This window comes from Trematomus bernacchii, unplaced genomic scaffold (assembly GCF_902827165.1).
Source record: "Trematomus bernacchii unplaced genomic scaffold, fTreBer1.1, whole genome shotgun sequence".
In the NCBI taxonomy this organism is placed as follows: Eukaryota; Metazoa; Chordata; class Actinopteri; order Perciformes; family Nototheniidae; genus Trematomus; species Trematomus bernacchii.
In genome coordinates this window covers 6,200,169-6,214,606 of record NW_022987313.1, presented here as the reverse complement: position 1 = coordinate 6,214,606, position 14,438 = coordinate 6,200,169, and the positions used below count along the sequence as shown (strand labels likewise).

Below are 14,438 nucleotides of genomic sequence, written 5' to 3'. Positions count from 1 at the left end.
GACGTAAAACACGAATAGGAGAAACAGTTTGCAAGACGAAGCCGAGGCGGCAGTGGCTTTTTCTTTATTTTTTTGTTAGCACGAGTTGCAGAAACGTCGATAACATAACGACACTTTAAAATATGTTATGGTTTTTTGACACAAACCTGAAAACAATTTTACCACACTTAACCCTAGCTAATTAAATTCAGCTGTAGCAGCCACATCAGTACTGTAATGTTGCTAGGGTTACTTCACTAACGTAACAGTGAGGTCTTGAAATAGCCTAGTTACAGCGAAAATGTTCATTCAGTATTTAAATAAATAGTATAAACACGGTGAGACTGTTAAACATTGCGCCGAACCATTAAGTCATGGCCTGCTAGCTATTCTCATGTGATAGTACGGCCAAATAAATGTACAAAGGACCCTTCAGTAAATAAATGAAGGGAAACATCAGGTTGCTCCAAACCAATATAACGGTTAAAAGGTCAACATTGCATTATGGGGCCACCATAAATAACAATTGTCTATCGATTGAACTAAAAACGCAATAACTTACCCTCATTGTGAGTTCCTGAATTAAATATTTCTACTGCAGTATCTTTGACATGTCCGGGCATTTGAGGAGATATTAGTAGCAATTATAGACTTCAGTATAGCGATAATCTATCTAGTTTTGCCACTTCTATGGCTTCCCGTTTTTTTTTATTTTTATATATAAATGGAACGGAGTCACAGAAATGCCTGCTCCGAAGTCTAGGGAAAAATATGCTTCTTTTTTTTTTTTTTATAAACCAAGCACACTCATCGCATTTATTTCATATCCCAAGGTAAGACATTTAAATCACTGATGAAATACAAATGCGTAGTTTAAAAGACAGACATGTTGCCAAACTGAATCAAAAGGCTAGATAATAGCAGAGCATTTGCACCACATGAAGATTTTATCCAAAGACTAAGACACAGATAGAAATCAAAAACTTTATTACAAAAATAAGTTACACTCACCTCCATTTTACAGTATAAAACAATTTATTTGCAGGAATGCAAAAAACGTTGTTGGCCACCAACAATAGTTTAAAACTGCTAACATCTTTTTTTCAAAAGGTGGTTGTTATGATTTTATTGAGGGAGTTAACTGTATAGAAAACTGGGATTGAAGAGCAGTTTCCTTTTTGCTATACCCGGGAAATAGAAATCCTTCACTGCAGTATCCCTTCTACCACTATGTGACTATGATCCCTCACCAAGTCATAACAGCTCACTTTAGGCACACATGCTCACTGGCTGGGCAATATGGCAATTCAGTCATCCAACAAGAATAACTAGAAAAATCTTTTACAAAGTTGCCGTCTTGGGAGCTGGGAAGGGATCATTCATGAGTAACATGATATTTATAGATGAAGGATTGGATTAGGTTGTTTAACATAATTCTAAGTTTGAAAATGAATTGATATCAATATAAAAACAAACCCACTGGAATAAAACAGTGGCACAAAAGGGACACTGCAGGGCTTTATTTTTGTTTTTTATTTTTTTTAATCAAAGGCAGTTGGATGCCTGTGATGTTGAAGCCTTTACAAAAGTAACATTTTATCCGAAAAACTATACAACCAGTAACTACATACTCTGAAGAAGCAAGGCAGCTAATTCAGTTCAAAATAGGATAAAAGCAGGGCTTGTTCAGACTCATCATATGAGATAGTTTTGCATGCCCAGTTTGACTGTTTGCAGTGTCAGAGCTGCAGCTAAAATGACTATATTACATTAAGTACATTGTTTTTTGCGCTCCAGCTCTTGTGCATATTTTGTATGAAAACGAGCCCTGCTTTCATCAATATAGTTTCCCTATTTACAGTACAGGCCGGGTAGTTTAGTCCTCTGTACTGAGGTAGTCAACCAACCCTTTAAAGACAAGTTCTGAAAAGAACCACTTTCCTGGAATGCCTGACTTATCCATGCCAGGTGGGTACACCCTAAAAACCTGCAAATGTTCTCTGTCAAACATCCAGATCAAACGATTAAGAACATGGATATTCCGACAATAAAAATTGCGATTAGCACAAAAATATACAATAGCATCAAGCTCCTTTGAGCCACTTCAAACCTTAGAACTTAAAAGTGCAATTTCTTCAATAATTATTTAAAAATGGCATGTTTGGGGACAGGGAAGGGGTAGATTGTAAGGGCAATACATAGAGCCCTGTAAATCAGGGCTGCGTTAGGGGGCTCGGGGCAAAGAGGCTGTGGCGAGTATTTAGAATCCTCCGGTCATCTTTTTAAGGTGGCAGTTTCATAAACAAGTTAAAAAAAAAAACATAGGGGAGGGGAGATGCTTCTTCTGTAAGGCTGGAATATCATTGGACCTTTTTGTCTTGCTCTTTTTTGTTTCAACATCCATTGCAGCTTACGGTGTAACACCACACATCAAGTCAGTATCCACTGTGACAGGTCAGGACCGCCCTCGGCCCCGTTTCCCTGCTGGACCAATGAGAGGAAAGATCAAATTAGTACATCGTTTTGAAAAGAAAACCCAGACGTTCATGTTGCACACATTCCCACAGATTAATGCAATTTCACAAAATGTAGAACAAGAGTCTTTTGCAACTGGGGTGGGACGTAGCTGGCCTACTTAAAGAGTAAAGTATATTGTGAATGACCTCTGTCTACTGGCAAGAAACTGACTGGCTGCTCTGAAAGATGACACCGGTCAGGGATTAGTGATGATGCCAATAGGCAGGTGTAAATTCAGTTGACGTGGAAAATGATAGTTACTTAAACATCATTAAAGACAATCTAGACAATAAATATCCTCACCTTATTTCCCTCTACAGCTGCTTTTATTTGCTTATCTACTACATCCATACATCCTTGTCATTCCTCTTAACTGGCTGTTTTGATATCTGACCCAGACCCAAGAAAAGAGACCATAAAGACAAAGACTGAGCTCACTTAAAATAAACCTAAGCAAATGGCAAGTTGCTTTCCACTACTGTGCAGTAATTATCTAGCATAGCAAAAATCAAGCTTCATTAGTAACTGCAGTGTGACTAATTGGATTCAACCTACTTTCAAACTAACATCACACAGAAAAGCTAAATTTACCTCTGCTTGTTGCAGGGCCTCCTCGCTGAGAGAAGCCCATACGGCCCCTCGGTGTGATGGCACCGCGGCCCCTGGTCTGACTGGCACTGCCACGGACTCCTCCCCTCGCTCCTCGTACTCTGCCAGACCCCTGGAAGTCATCATAGCCGTAGTACGGGTCGTCGTAGCCACCCCGGTAGTTGTGGTAGTCGTATCCATAGTAATCGTAATAATCTTCATAGCCGTAATAGTCAGGAGGGTAGGAATAACCTCCCCGCCCGCCTCGGCCTCTGCCCCTCGTGGGTGGTGGCATGTGGGGAGGCCCGTAATAATAGTATTCGTCATACCTGAAAAATAATACGAACTCAATGTTAACGGGACATCTTGCTTGATATTAAAAAAAAACTTTAAAAAAAAACTTGATTTGTTAACGGCATGGCTTTAACATCTCTGGTTTGAGTTGCTTTGTTCCCTCTAAATCTTTTGCAGATCAAGGGAGGTCTAAATAATGAATTAACCATGTTTAGTGTCCAGTCAGATCTTAGCGGTAAACCATCACAGTAACCTAAGTCACTCCAGCATACAGTAGTAATTATGTCATCATTTGGACACAAACAGGACGCGTTATAGTTGTCGAGTTGATAGTTAGTACAAAAACTCGATTTGTTAGATGCATGGCTTTAACATCTCTGGTTTGAGTTACATCGTTCCCTCTTACATTTGTGTTTTGGCGGCCTGTCTCTGGGCTTTGCGCTCTTTCCTCTTCTGGTCAGGGGGCTTGGCGAAGACAATCTCAATGCCCTCTCCCTCCAGGTCTTTGCCGTTAAGATCAGCCAAAGCCTATGAAAGTAATCAAGAAGATAAGATTATTTTGTTACTCAAATTACAAACTTATATTTAAACTCATGATAAAAGTATTGTATATTGGTGCAGTGATAATTTTTTATTCGTCAATACCTTCACAGCTCCATCTCTTTCCTCAAAGTGGATGAAGGCATAATCTTTCAATTTCTTCACCCGCTCCAGCTTGCCAAACTGACTGAAGGTTTTTTCAAGTATCTCCTCTGTCACCGTGCTCGCCAAGTTCCTCACAAACAGCACCTTGACCTATAGGTGGAAGAAAGGTTCCGTTTACATTGCAGAAAAGTGAACAAATACATCAGCAACAGAGCCAATAAGGAAACAAATCTGGCCACACAGACTACTAATGACCCCTGAACCTATGCCTTACCTTGGCCATGACCTCTGGATCTGGGTCTTCAATCGGGTCAGCCCACTCCACGGTGACCACGTTTCCCCAAACCTTCACTTTTCCGCTCATGAGGCGGCGACGGGCCTGAGCTGCCGTCTTGTGGTCTTCATACTCCAGGAAGCAGAAACCCCGATTCTTCTTCTTGTCGTCGGGCTGGTGGTACAATATGACATCATTTAGACCCTCTGTAGAGACAAGAACACGGGGAAAGAGAAAGGGAAAAAGTCAGCAGTAGGTTAACTGAATTTCCAGAGATTAGTGGCCTATCAACAGACTAGTGACTTTTTTTAAAGACTTTAAAGCCGCCTGATTTTCACAAGTAAATTATGAAAATAGTTGGCTATATATGCACACATACTCAGGGATGCCAGCTCTTTTTGCAGTTAATTAAGGGAGGTAAAAAATAATGAATTAACAATGTTTAGTGTCCAGTCAGATCTTAGCGGTAAACCATCACAGTAACCTAAGTCACTCCAGCATACTGTAGTAATGATGTCATCATTTGGACACACAGGACTTGTTATAGTTGTTGAGTTGATGTTTACAGAATATTATACTGAAAAATAACTCAAAAGATGGTGCAGACTCACCTGTGACTTTTGCAAATTCTTCAACAATCTGCTCTTTTGTTTTACTCTTGGGGATGGAGCCAACAAACAGTCTATTATTGGCAACGGAGATGCACACACCGATGTGTTTACCGGGTCGGATTTCATTGTTGTTGCACTGCGGAAGTATAGAGGACATTGTTAGTAGAGAAGAAAAAAAATTACTCAGCTCACTTGTTGACTTAATTGTACTTTATGTATTTTAACTAACAATTCCACTAGAGCCTATCCCTAATTGGTGATACTTGCAGGAGAGTTTACGTACCAATTTGACCGCTTGCTGTGCAGCTTCTTTAGTGCAGAAAGTGACAAAGGCGTAGCCCCTGTTCAGGCCACTGAGAGGATCCATCATTAGGCGCAGGTCCCAGATGGGGCCGGCTTTCTCAAACAGCGGAACCAACTCATCCTCGAACAGGTCTCTGGGGATTTTGCCTACGAATATCTGCCAGGTTGAGAGCAAAAAAAAGATATGGTGCATTAGAACAACTCTAACATATTGAAAGGTAGCAACAAGGGATATATCACATTTAGAAAAAGAAAGGTATCCAGTCAGGTCTTAGCGGTAATCTGTCAGTGTAACCGAGGTTACTACAGCACAAATAAGAATTTCATCATTTGGACACCAAATAAAACCTGAATGCACTTTGCCAGGAACTACAACAACCAACTCAACATTAAGTAAGTAAAGGGCATCCTTCTTGCATATTTATGCTCAATGATACAAAAGGCGACATGTACTGTACCTCAGTACCAATGGTGGGCTGTGCCCCTGAGTGGGCAGACTCTGGTGGGGGACCTCCATACTTCCTCTGGCCTGTTGTCACATCAAGTGTGTAAGCAGTCCTCTCCAGCAAAGCCTAGATAAGAAAAACACCAAAAATTACAATACAGTTTACTCGACATTAACATGTAAAAATAACAATGGCAAGTTCTACAGTAGACTAGCAAATTGAAAGCATGCAAGATAAGAAACATGTTAATGTGTCTGATATTCAAACAGCTTCCTGGTTTTAAAACCAGGAAATATGTTTACACTCAAAAGCATTGCATCACATATGTTTGTCCAAAGCATTAAATCAGATACAACTGAATGCAAGATTAGTTCTTACTTTGATTTTGGATTCATCTGGTCCTTTATTGGTGTCTGACACTTTGGTCCCTTGTTTCTCTCTTTGTCTGTACGTCTTCATCACACCACAAAGGAAGGCACTTTTGTTCTGAAGAGAAAAAAAGTATTATCAAATAATACTTATGTAAATAAAACATGTCAATATTGATTCTTGGATGAAAATAAAAATATTAAGTTGTTACACAAGACTGTTAAAACCTGTCTTGTAGATAAGACCATGGACTGCTATTGTGCAACCACAAATGTAACGTGCCATTATACATCACACTGGACTAGAACATTTTAATAATGGAATCAGAAATTAAAGGGAAAAAGAAAGGTATCCAGTCAGGTCTTAGCGGTAATCTGTCAGTGTAACCGAGGTTACTACAGCACAAATAAGAATTTCATCATTTGGACACCAAATAAAACCTGAATGCACTTTGCCAGGAACTACAACAACCAACTCAACATTAAGTGCCATTATACATCACACTGGACTAAAACATGTTTATAATGGAATCAGAAATTAAAGGGTCAAGAAACCAAACAATACACCTACAACGGCAAATGCATACCTGAACATGTGAGAGGTCGCTGTCCTTAAATTGCAAAAGGACTTGCAGAGCACCTTCCTCGTTGAATTCTTTCAGAGCCTCAATCGCTCGATCATCTAAGTCACTGTGTGACACCAAACCTGGAGGGGGGAGACAAGACAGGGAGAATCAGCTTCTAACACTAAAGATTGAAGAAGTTCTCTTTAGTAACTTGTCAAGCACATAAATAACCATATTTACTAAAATAATCAAAGAGGAACATTTGCAAGCAGATCGTTTTGCATGAAAAATATTATTTTATATGATACATGAGGGTAATAACAATTATAATAAGTGAGGAGCTGGCAGGCCTAATCTAATAGCGCTGTAATAAGTAATCAGGATGCACTTTACTCTCCTACCAGCAAGTTTTTGCAGAACTAATCAGAACAGATGAGACAGTGCAACTTGATGAGACAGTGCAACTTGATATGCCAGTGCCCCTCCATACTGGCAGGGAGTTTCTAATGAGCCAGTCTGCAGCCTCCTCTTTGGAGAGGCCGTCACCTGTCCCAGGCAGCCACACACCAGACAGCTGCTGCCATTGTCTCCATCGCGGCCCCGTCTGGCTGGAAAGGCCAGACCAGTACTTTTCTAGATCTGACAGACCAAACAAGTCCTAAAATGACCCCCAAACGTTGTCACTAGAGCTCACCCCATACAAATTGTTAAATATCCGACCAAGGCAACAGATACATAAGCAGGAATTGGCATTATACTTACACCAGTTCACCCCTCTGCAATAATTGTATGCAATTAGGAGAAACTTCATTAAAATTAATGGAGACTGGACAGCCTCAACAAGGAAGAGGACAATACATTTGCCCTGACACCAGTGACCATGCAACCATGTTGGGGATGCAAATGCTGCAATCATTTACACATTTTCACATAAGTAATGTGTAATTTAATATTTTGTAGCACTGCAGTACCCATTTTGGTAGGAAACCACAAAAAGTTGCTTCATGATCCCAATTCCCCCACTCAAGAAGGTAATAAAATGACAGTACATGCAAGATATTGAAAAACATTAAAAAAATTGCACATTTGAATATGCAAGTATATTCATTGTGCCTTACCTGCTATGTAAATTTCATCTAGTTTTTCAGCAACTTTCTGTGGTAAACCAGCTTCTAATAAAGTCTGGAAGTGCTCAGAATGGGTAACTGCAGCAGAGGTGTCCATTGGTTCTTCTGGACCATTTCCATTAATATGTTCTGTGGCCATGTCTCCAGAAATCTGTGTAAATGCAATGAGCCAAATTAATCCTGGGTCAAGGGCAATACTTGGGATGTGTTCAGGAGTGCAAAGTCTCAAAAAAAATTATAAAATACAGAATAAATGGTTTTACCATTTATGATCATAGATACAGAGTGCATTTTGTATGAATAAGCAAAAATCAAATAACAAGTTATCATGATTGTGTGGTCCTAAACAGTCTGAAGACTTAGCATCCTGACATAATACTTGCAGCTCTGAGCTTGCATGAGGTAGAAGCCTGGTACCTGTATATAGGCAGTTGACAGATTTTTTGAACAATGCACTCAAGACAGACAATGCACACACCAAATTCCCAACAGAATTCGATTCAATGAACTATTGCAAAAATGTGAACGTGCCAGGGTGTGTGTCCATGTGGCAGGTTTTTTTCCATTCCGTTTTTTTCTGGGTTAAAAAGTTTGCGCAATTGGTGCCAAGTTCACATGCTAAGGCCTGATTCACAGCCCTCTTGGTCGCTGCTGCTGTAGACGCCTTGTCTGCTTTGGTCTCTAAATTACATGTTAACTTACCTTCTCACTGCTGACTTCAGCACAGGCTAGATAGCTGATACACGTGTTCCGTCAGACAGTGAGCCCCGGTTTCCGGTAGCTGACCAATGAGCAAGTATGCACCCTTTAGCATTTGGATTCGTGACACTTTAGCAGCAGATATTGTGACAAAGGTTAAAACTTCAATTGTCATGTAAATGACCCACCCAACTATTAGTTTGTACTGACAGGTCCTGAGGCATGAACTTGCAAACATCAGTCAAACTGCTCTCTGATCACATTACTATGTCCGGCAACGCTAAATTGAGAAAAACGTGGACGGCAAGCTTCTGTTTTGGCCTAACCTTTGGCTAATGTTAGCCTATACATATCATGCTATCGATATATTGTAGTGTCTGTTAATCCATCTCATATCGGTAAGCACGTGCTTTCACTATGGCTAAAACCATTTCTGCAACATTTAAACTATCTCCTAACCCCTCGTGCAAGAATACATATTGGATTTTTGAATACGAGACGCTACCAGAGCAATAGGATCATTTTGAACCGATGATAATGATAACCTTAGATTAAGCGGGGAGGGACTGGCTCGCACACGTTGAGGCTAGCTAGCCAGCTAGCATGCTAGTTTGCAGAGCTAATGTTAACGCATGCTAACTAGGGACCTTCATCGGGACAATAACATGATGCACTATTATGGCTTTGCAATAAATACATCTGCATTTAGAACTGCACGTTTGTAGGCAAGGAGCGTGTAAGCGGGTACAGGAGTAACGCAGAATTGCATATTATTGCTAAAATAAATGGCTCTTATCAGCTAGCTGCTTGTAGCATACTACGACAATGAGCATGTCAAATCCATGATCTGTCAAAATAGGCTAGCTTAGGCTAGCATGCTAACTCGAACGGAATTTGAGTGAGGCCATTGTTACAACGTCCTTTGTCGGTACGGAATTAACCAATTCACAAAGTATGGTTTTTAAAATGAATTACATTCAACGCGGCCTTTAAAGCTAGAGGATTAGCCCGCTAGATGTGTGGTTTGTCAACGTGCCGCCATATAGGAAGAGTCCATTTTCAAAAAGCCGGTCTGGAGAACTCGTTCCCAACCACCACCAGTTTCCACATTGTTTGAAACAGCACTGCACGATTCAGACTTTTTAGCACTCATTTACGCAACACTCAATAGACCAAATCGAAGCATTCGTCCTACCTGCCGCTGGATCACCAACGTGTGTGGTGTAGATTGTTTAGGAAGATAAATGTGATATTTAAAAGACAGAAAAAGTGTAAAACTCCCGGCACTGATCCGGCTTCAGTCATTCACTCTTGATGATGTAAAATGGCTGCCACGTTCACGCCTCGAGTTTTGTCTCGTCGATGGGGTTTCTTGGACATCCCTGCACGGGCTTGCCTTGTATGCATTTTACAGAAGAGCAGCAGGTCATTCAAAGCATCCATCATAATTACTGACGAGGAGTAATTTCACTAAAACAGTACCGTTGATGTGACCGATCGAGTGTTGGCTCACTAAACTGTTGAACGCTTTGTTACAGAAACAAAACATTTCATTTAAATACAACGGTAAACAATACCTAAGATAAACAAGGAAGTGTAACAACAAATTATTAATAATTGAGTCTACTAATAATCTACCAACACAAATTAATAATTATAACAATAATTACATATCGTATACTCTTAGACAAAATGTTATAAAATGCCAGTCCACAAATCTAAAATCTATATAAATCTAAAACTAGATAATGTATGTGGTAGCCTGCTCACACTTGTACTTTATTTGTCTTGGTATTACAGCAGTGCTTGAAGTAGGGAGGTAGATCCCACTTTCCACCACACTGTGTCACTCTTCTCATTGATTAACCCTCATCTGCTCCAGGAACAAAAGAAAAGGTCAGAGTAGGCTATGTGTAAAGAAAACGATAAGATGATGTGTTTAGTAGCCTACAACATAAGGAACAATGATGTGCACTACTGAAGAGTACATTTTCTATATGTGATGCCAAACTTTTTTCGTTACTGATTTTGCAAAAGATTTTCTGCAACATTATGATAGGAAAGATATGTTGTATTTGTCCTCATGCATGCATTAGACATTAGGTTCAGATCAAAAAGTTGCCACTTTTCTATATTTGCTGCAAATATAGTTTCTAAGCAGTGTCATTTTTTCTGAATATTTATGGGCTGAACGTTAGTGCCAATTGTGCAACATTTCAAATTAAAAACTTTGTTCTACTTGGTGTCGTCTTATAAATTACAACTTCTGGATTCACACATTTGGACAGTCTAAAGTTCATACATTTCTATCAATAAGTATCTGAAAAATACTTCTCAGGGGCCATTGTTGATGCTTGACACGTTTAAATAGGCTATAATGCAATTGCATTGACAATACAGTGCATGGTATGAACACGAAGTGGGCTGCTATTTTCATCACAGAGTGAATCTTGCGTTTAATGTTTGGCTCATGGCTGAAATAATAAAAGCTGGATGATGATGGCTGAAAGATTTTGAGAAATGACTAACACAGCTGTTAAGGAATAAAACAACAGACTGATTTCGTGCACATTTTATCAGTAATTTTGAATGACACAGGACAAGAAACAAAAGAACAATGGCAATGTGTAACACAATAAATAAGTACGAATTATTCAAAAGTTAGATATCAGAAAACAATATGTTATGCAAACAATTTCTTCCAGCTTCATAAAAACTTTGCATAAGCTTTTTTTTCTGAATCATGTGCAGGCATTCATAGACCCCAGAAAACTTCACAAGTGGAGTTGATAATAATATCTGTTTTGAATTTATGAGACTACAATACATTTATTGTTCATGTCTGCAAAGACTCAGCAGAGAACAAACCTTTTTGAAAAGCTCAGAGAGACCTTCTAGTAAAAAGATTTACATTCAGGTGTAAAATAATGGGCAGCAGATTCCTGAAGTGTAGCATATCACATCTATATACAGCTTCTAGACAAAAGTGTCTGTGGTATGTGATCATGAACTGTCTAAAACACTTGAACGCGCTGTCTTTAAACAACTCTCCTGTTATCTCCATCAGAACAACCTTCTTGATCCGCACCAGTCTGGTTTCAAGGCAGGTCACTCTACAGAAACTGCTCTCCTTGCTGTCTCTGAGGAACTGCACACTGCTAAAGCAGCCTCCCTCTCCTCTGTCATCATCCTTCTGGACCTGTCTGCTGCATTCGACACGGTGAACCATCAGATCCTCCTTCACACTCTCCAAAAACTTGGAGTTTCAGGCTCTGCACTTTCCCTCCTCACCTCCTACCTCAAAGACCGCAACTACAGGGTAACTTGGAGAGGGTCCGAGTCCGACCCTTGTCAATTATCTACAGGGGTCCCTCAGGGTTCTGTCCTCCGTCCCCTCCTCTTCTCTTTGTACACAAACTCGCTCTGATCTGTCATTAGCTCGCATGGTTTTTCATACCATTGCTACGCTGACGACACTCAATTAATTTAGTATTTTCCCCGTTCTAAAACCCGGGTTGTCGCACGCATCTCTGCTTGTCTAGCAGACATCTCTCAGTGGATGTCTGCTCACCACCTCAAGCTCAACCTTGACAAGACTGAACTGCTTTTTCTTCCGGGAAAAGATTGTCCCACTCTTGACCTAACAATCAACATCGGCCCCTCTGTTGTTTCCCCGACTCAGACTGCAAGGAATCTCGGTGTGACCCAGATAACAACCTGTCCTTCACAGCAAACATCGCTGCTACAACCCGCTGCTGCAGATACACTCTTTACAACATCAGGAGGATACGTCCCCTCCTGACCCAGAAAGCGACGCAGGTTCTGGTCCAGGCTCTCGTAATCTCACGCCTAGACTACTGCAACTCCCTCCTGGCTGGTCTACCTGCATGTGCCATCCGACCTCTGCAGCTCATCCAGAATGCAGCAGCTCGTCTGGTCTTCAACCTTCCAACATTTTCCCACACCACACCGCTCCTCCGCTCCCTTCACTGGCTTCCAGTAACTGCTAGAATCCACTTCAAGACACTGGTACTTGCATACCATGCTGTGAATGGTTCTGGCCCTCCCTACATCCAGGACATGGTTAAACCATACACCCCAGCACGTGCACTCCGCTCTGAATCAGCCAAACGGCTCGCTGCACCCTCACTGCGAGGGGGACCCAAGCTCCCATCAGCAAAAATATGTCGGTTTGCAATCCTGGCTCCAAAATGGTGGAATGAGCTCCCCATTGACATCAGGACAGCAGAAAGTTTACACATCTTCCGGCGCAGACTGAAAACTCATCTCTTTCGACTCCACTTCGAGCAATAAAATGAAAAAAAAAAAAAAAAAGCACTTATATACTAACTAAGCACTCATATACTACCTAAGCACTTATATACTAACAAAGCACTTATATACTAACAAAGGACTGGCTTATCTAAAGCCAGTTGAGTAGCACTTAAAATGGTTTGGCTCTATGAAACCTAATGTACTTATATGATTCTGTTTTCTTCAAGTTTGTATCTTCTTGGTTGAATGCACTTATTGTAAGTCGCTTTGGATAAAAGCGTCAGCTAAATGCAATGTAATGTAATTTAATGTAATGTAACTGCAAGAACAATACAATATTTGAAAGAAAAAAAGTCAACAAAAGATCCAGCTTCTGAATTCATATTAATATTAATCTGACATAATATTAATTGATCATCAGAAAAGAAGGCTTCTTGGACTTAATTCAATTAGTTTTAGTTGGTCACTTTTGGCATTTGCAATTAAAATCTTCTGAGTTTAAGAAATTAAGAAATGTACCTTTTAACCCATACAGGAAAACATTATGGCTTTTTGTTTGTCCATCCCTGACAATGTCTTCTTTGTTAGTGATAAACAGTAAAAAAGAGCCTCTGATGACCAGCATATCCATGTCATGGCTATTTAATGAGATAAAGGGTCATTAGTGTTCTTATATTACAGATCTCTCATGCCACCGTGTGGAGAGAGAGTTTCAAGCAAAAATGATCTGACTCCTGAACAATTTAACAAAACATCTGTTCATCCATTTCGGTCTTTTGTATACCTCCTTTTATTGCACCATGTTTACACAAAAGCAAAGGTGTGTTTACCTGTAATTAATTTAATTAATATTTTTAGGCCACCTTCATTCTTGGGAATAAGCAAGGATTGTAACTACAGTATGCTCAAACTGGATGGGTTACAATCATCATTCTCTTTACTGCTACAATGCATTTTCTCATTAGCTTCATAGCCAAGAAAACTACAGGTCTCAGCTAATTACCTAATTTGTTGTGTGGTGTCAGTAACACACTGATGCCATCCAGAAACCTTTGGCTTTGAACTGAGCCTGCTGAATACAGACATGACCAGCTAACCTCTCTGTCACCCGGGCTATCTCAACACAGCAACAGTGAGAGTGTAGAAACTGGAGCCCTTGAGATTATCTCAAGCATATGGCTACACAATTTATATAACACAGTTCAACATCTCTGTGGTTCTCGTCCTCAGCCATCCAGATCATTGACTATACAAAGACTTTGCACCATTCCTTGTTTCATAAATCTGGAGGCCGTGAAGCCTGTCAATGTGATTATTCAAATATAGGGTGAGGAAAACTGCACATCAAACTAATCGTCTGTGCCTTTTTTTCTCAATATCTCCTAACATCTAATATCTTGTATCTCAAACATACTAACACAGCTCAACTCATTCCTCATGAGTCCAAGTTGATTTCAAGCAGTTATTTTATACAGTGCTGCAAAGAGCCAAGTATGATGTTACATAAGAATATATGGTATGATTAAAATGTTGTCAGATATTGATTGATGTGATATTACTCATGCTTTTTATTCTTACACGTGTTGTTCAATAGGCCATTGTACTAAAATAATGTATATAATAATTTAATTTTACAGGACATTAAGTTTGATGTCAGTAAAAATTGCCCCATATGACAAAGACAAGATCACACAATGCAACAGCCATTGCTATCAATCTTATCAACAGGAATGACATAAGTACCAC

At 40.0% G+C, this 14,438-nt stretch overlaps 1 protein-coding gene across 1 annotated transcript; it reads right to left on the bottom strand.

The window, feature by feature from the left end:
• Positions 1-949: 949 nt before the first annotated feature.
• Positions 950-9,791, bottom strand: LOC117498716 (heterogeneous nuclear ribonucleoprotein Q). The gene is made up of 12 exons (XM_034150889.1): positions 9,613-9,791; positions 7,710-7,869; positions 6,613-6,731; positions 6,036-6,143; positions 5,670-5,783; positions 5,192-5,368; positions 4,909-5,044; positions 4,298-4,503; positions 4,024-4,173; positions 3,785-3,906; positions 3,088-3,413; positions 950-2,463 (listed from the first exon to the last, which is right to left on the bottom strand). Exons 2-12 carry the CDS (start codon positions 7,855-7,857, stop codon positions 2,435-2,437), a joined length of 1,635 nt encoding a protein of 544 aa, XP_034006780.1. The 5' UTR covers positions 7,858-7,869; positions 9,613-9,791; the 3' UTR covers positions 950-2,434.
• Positions 9,792-14,438: the final 4,647 nt, after the last annotated feature.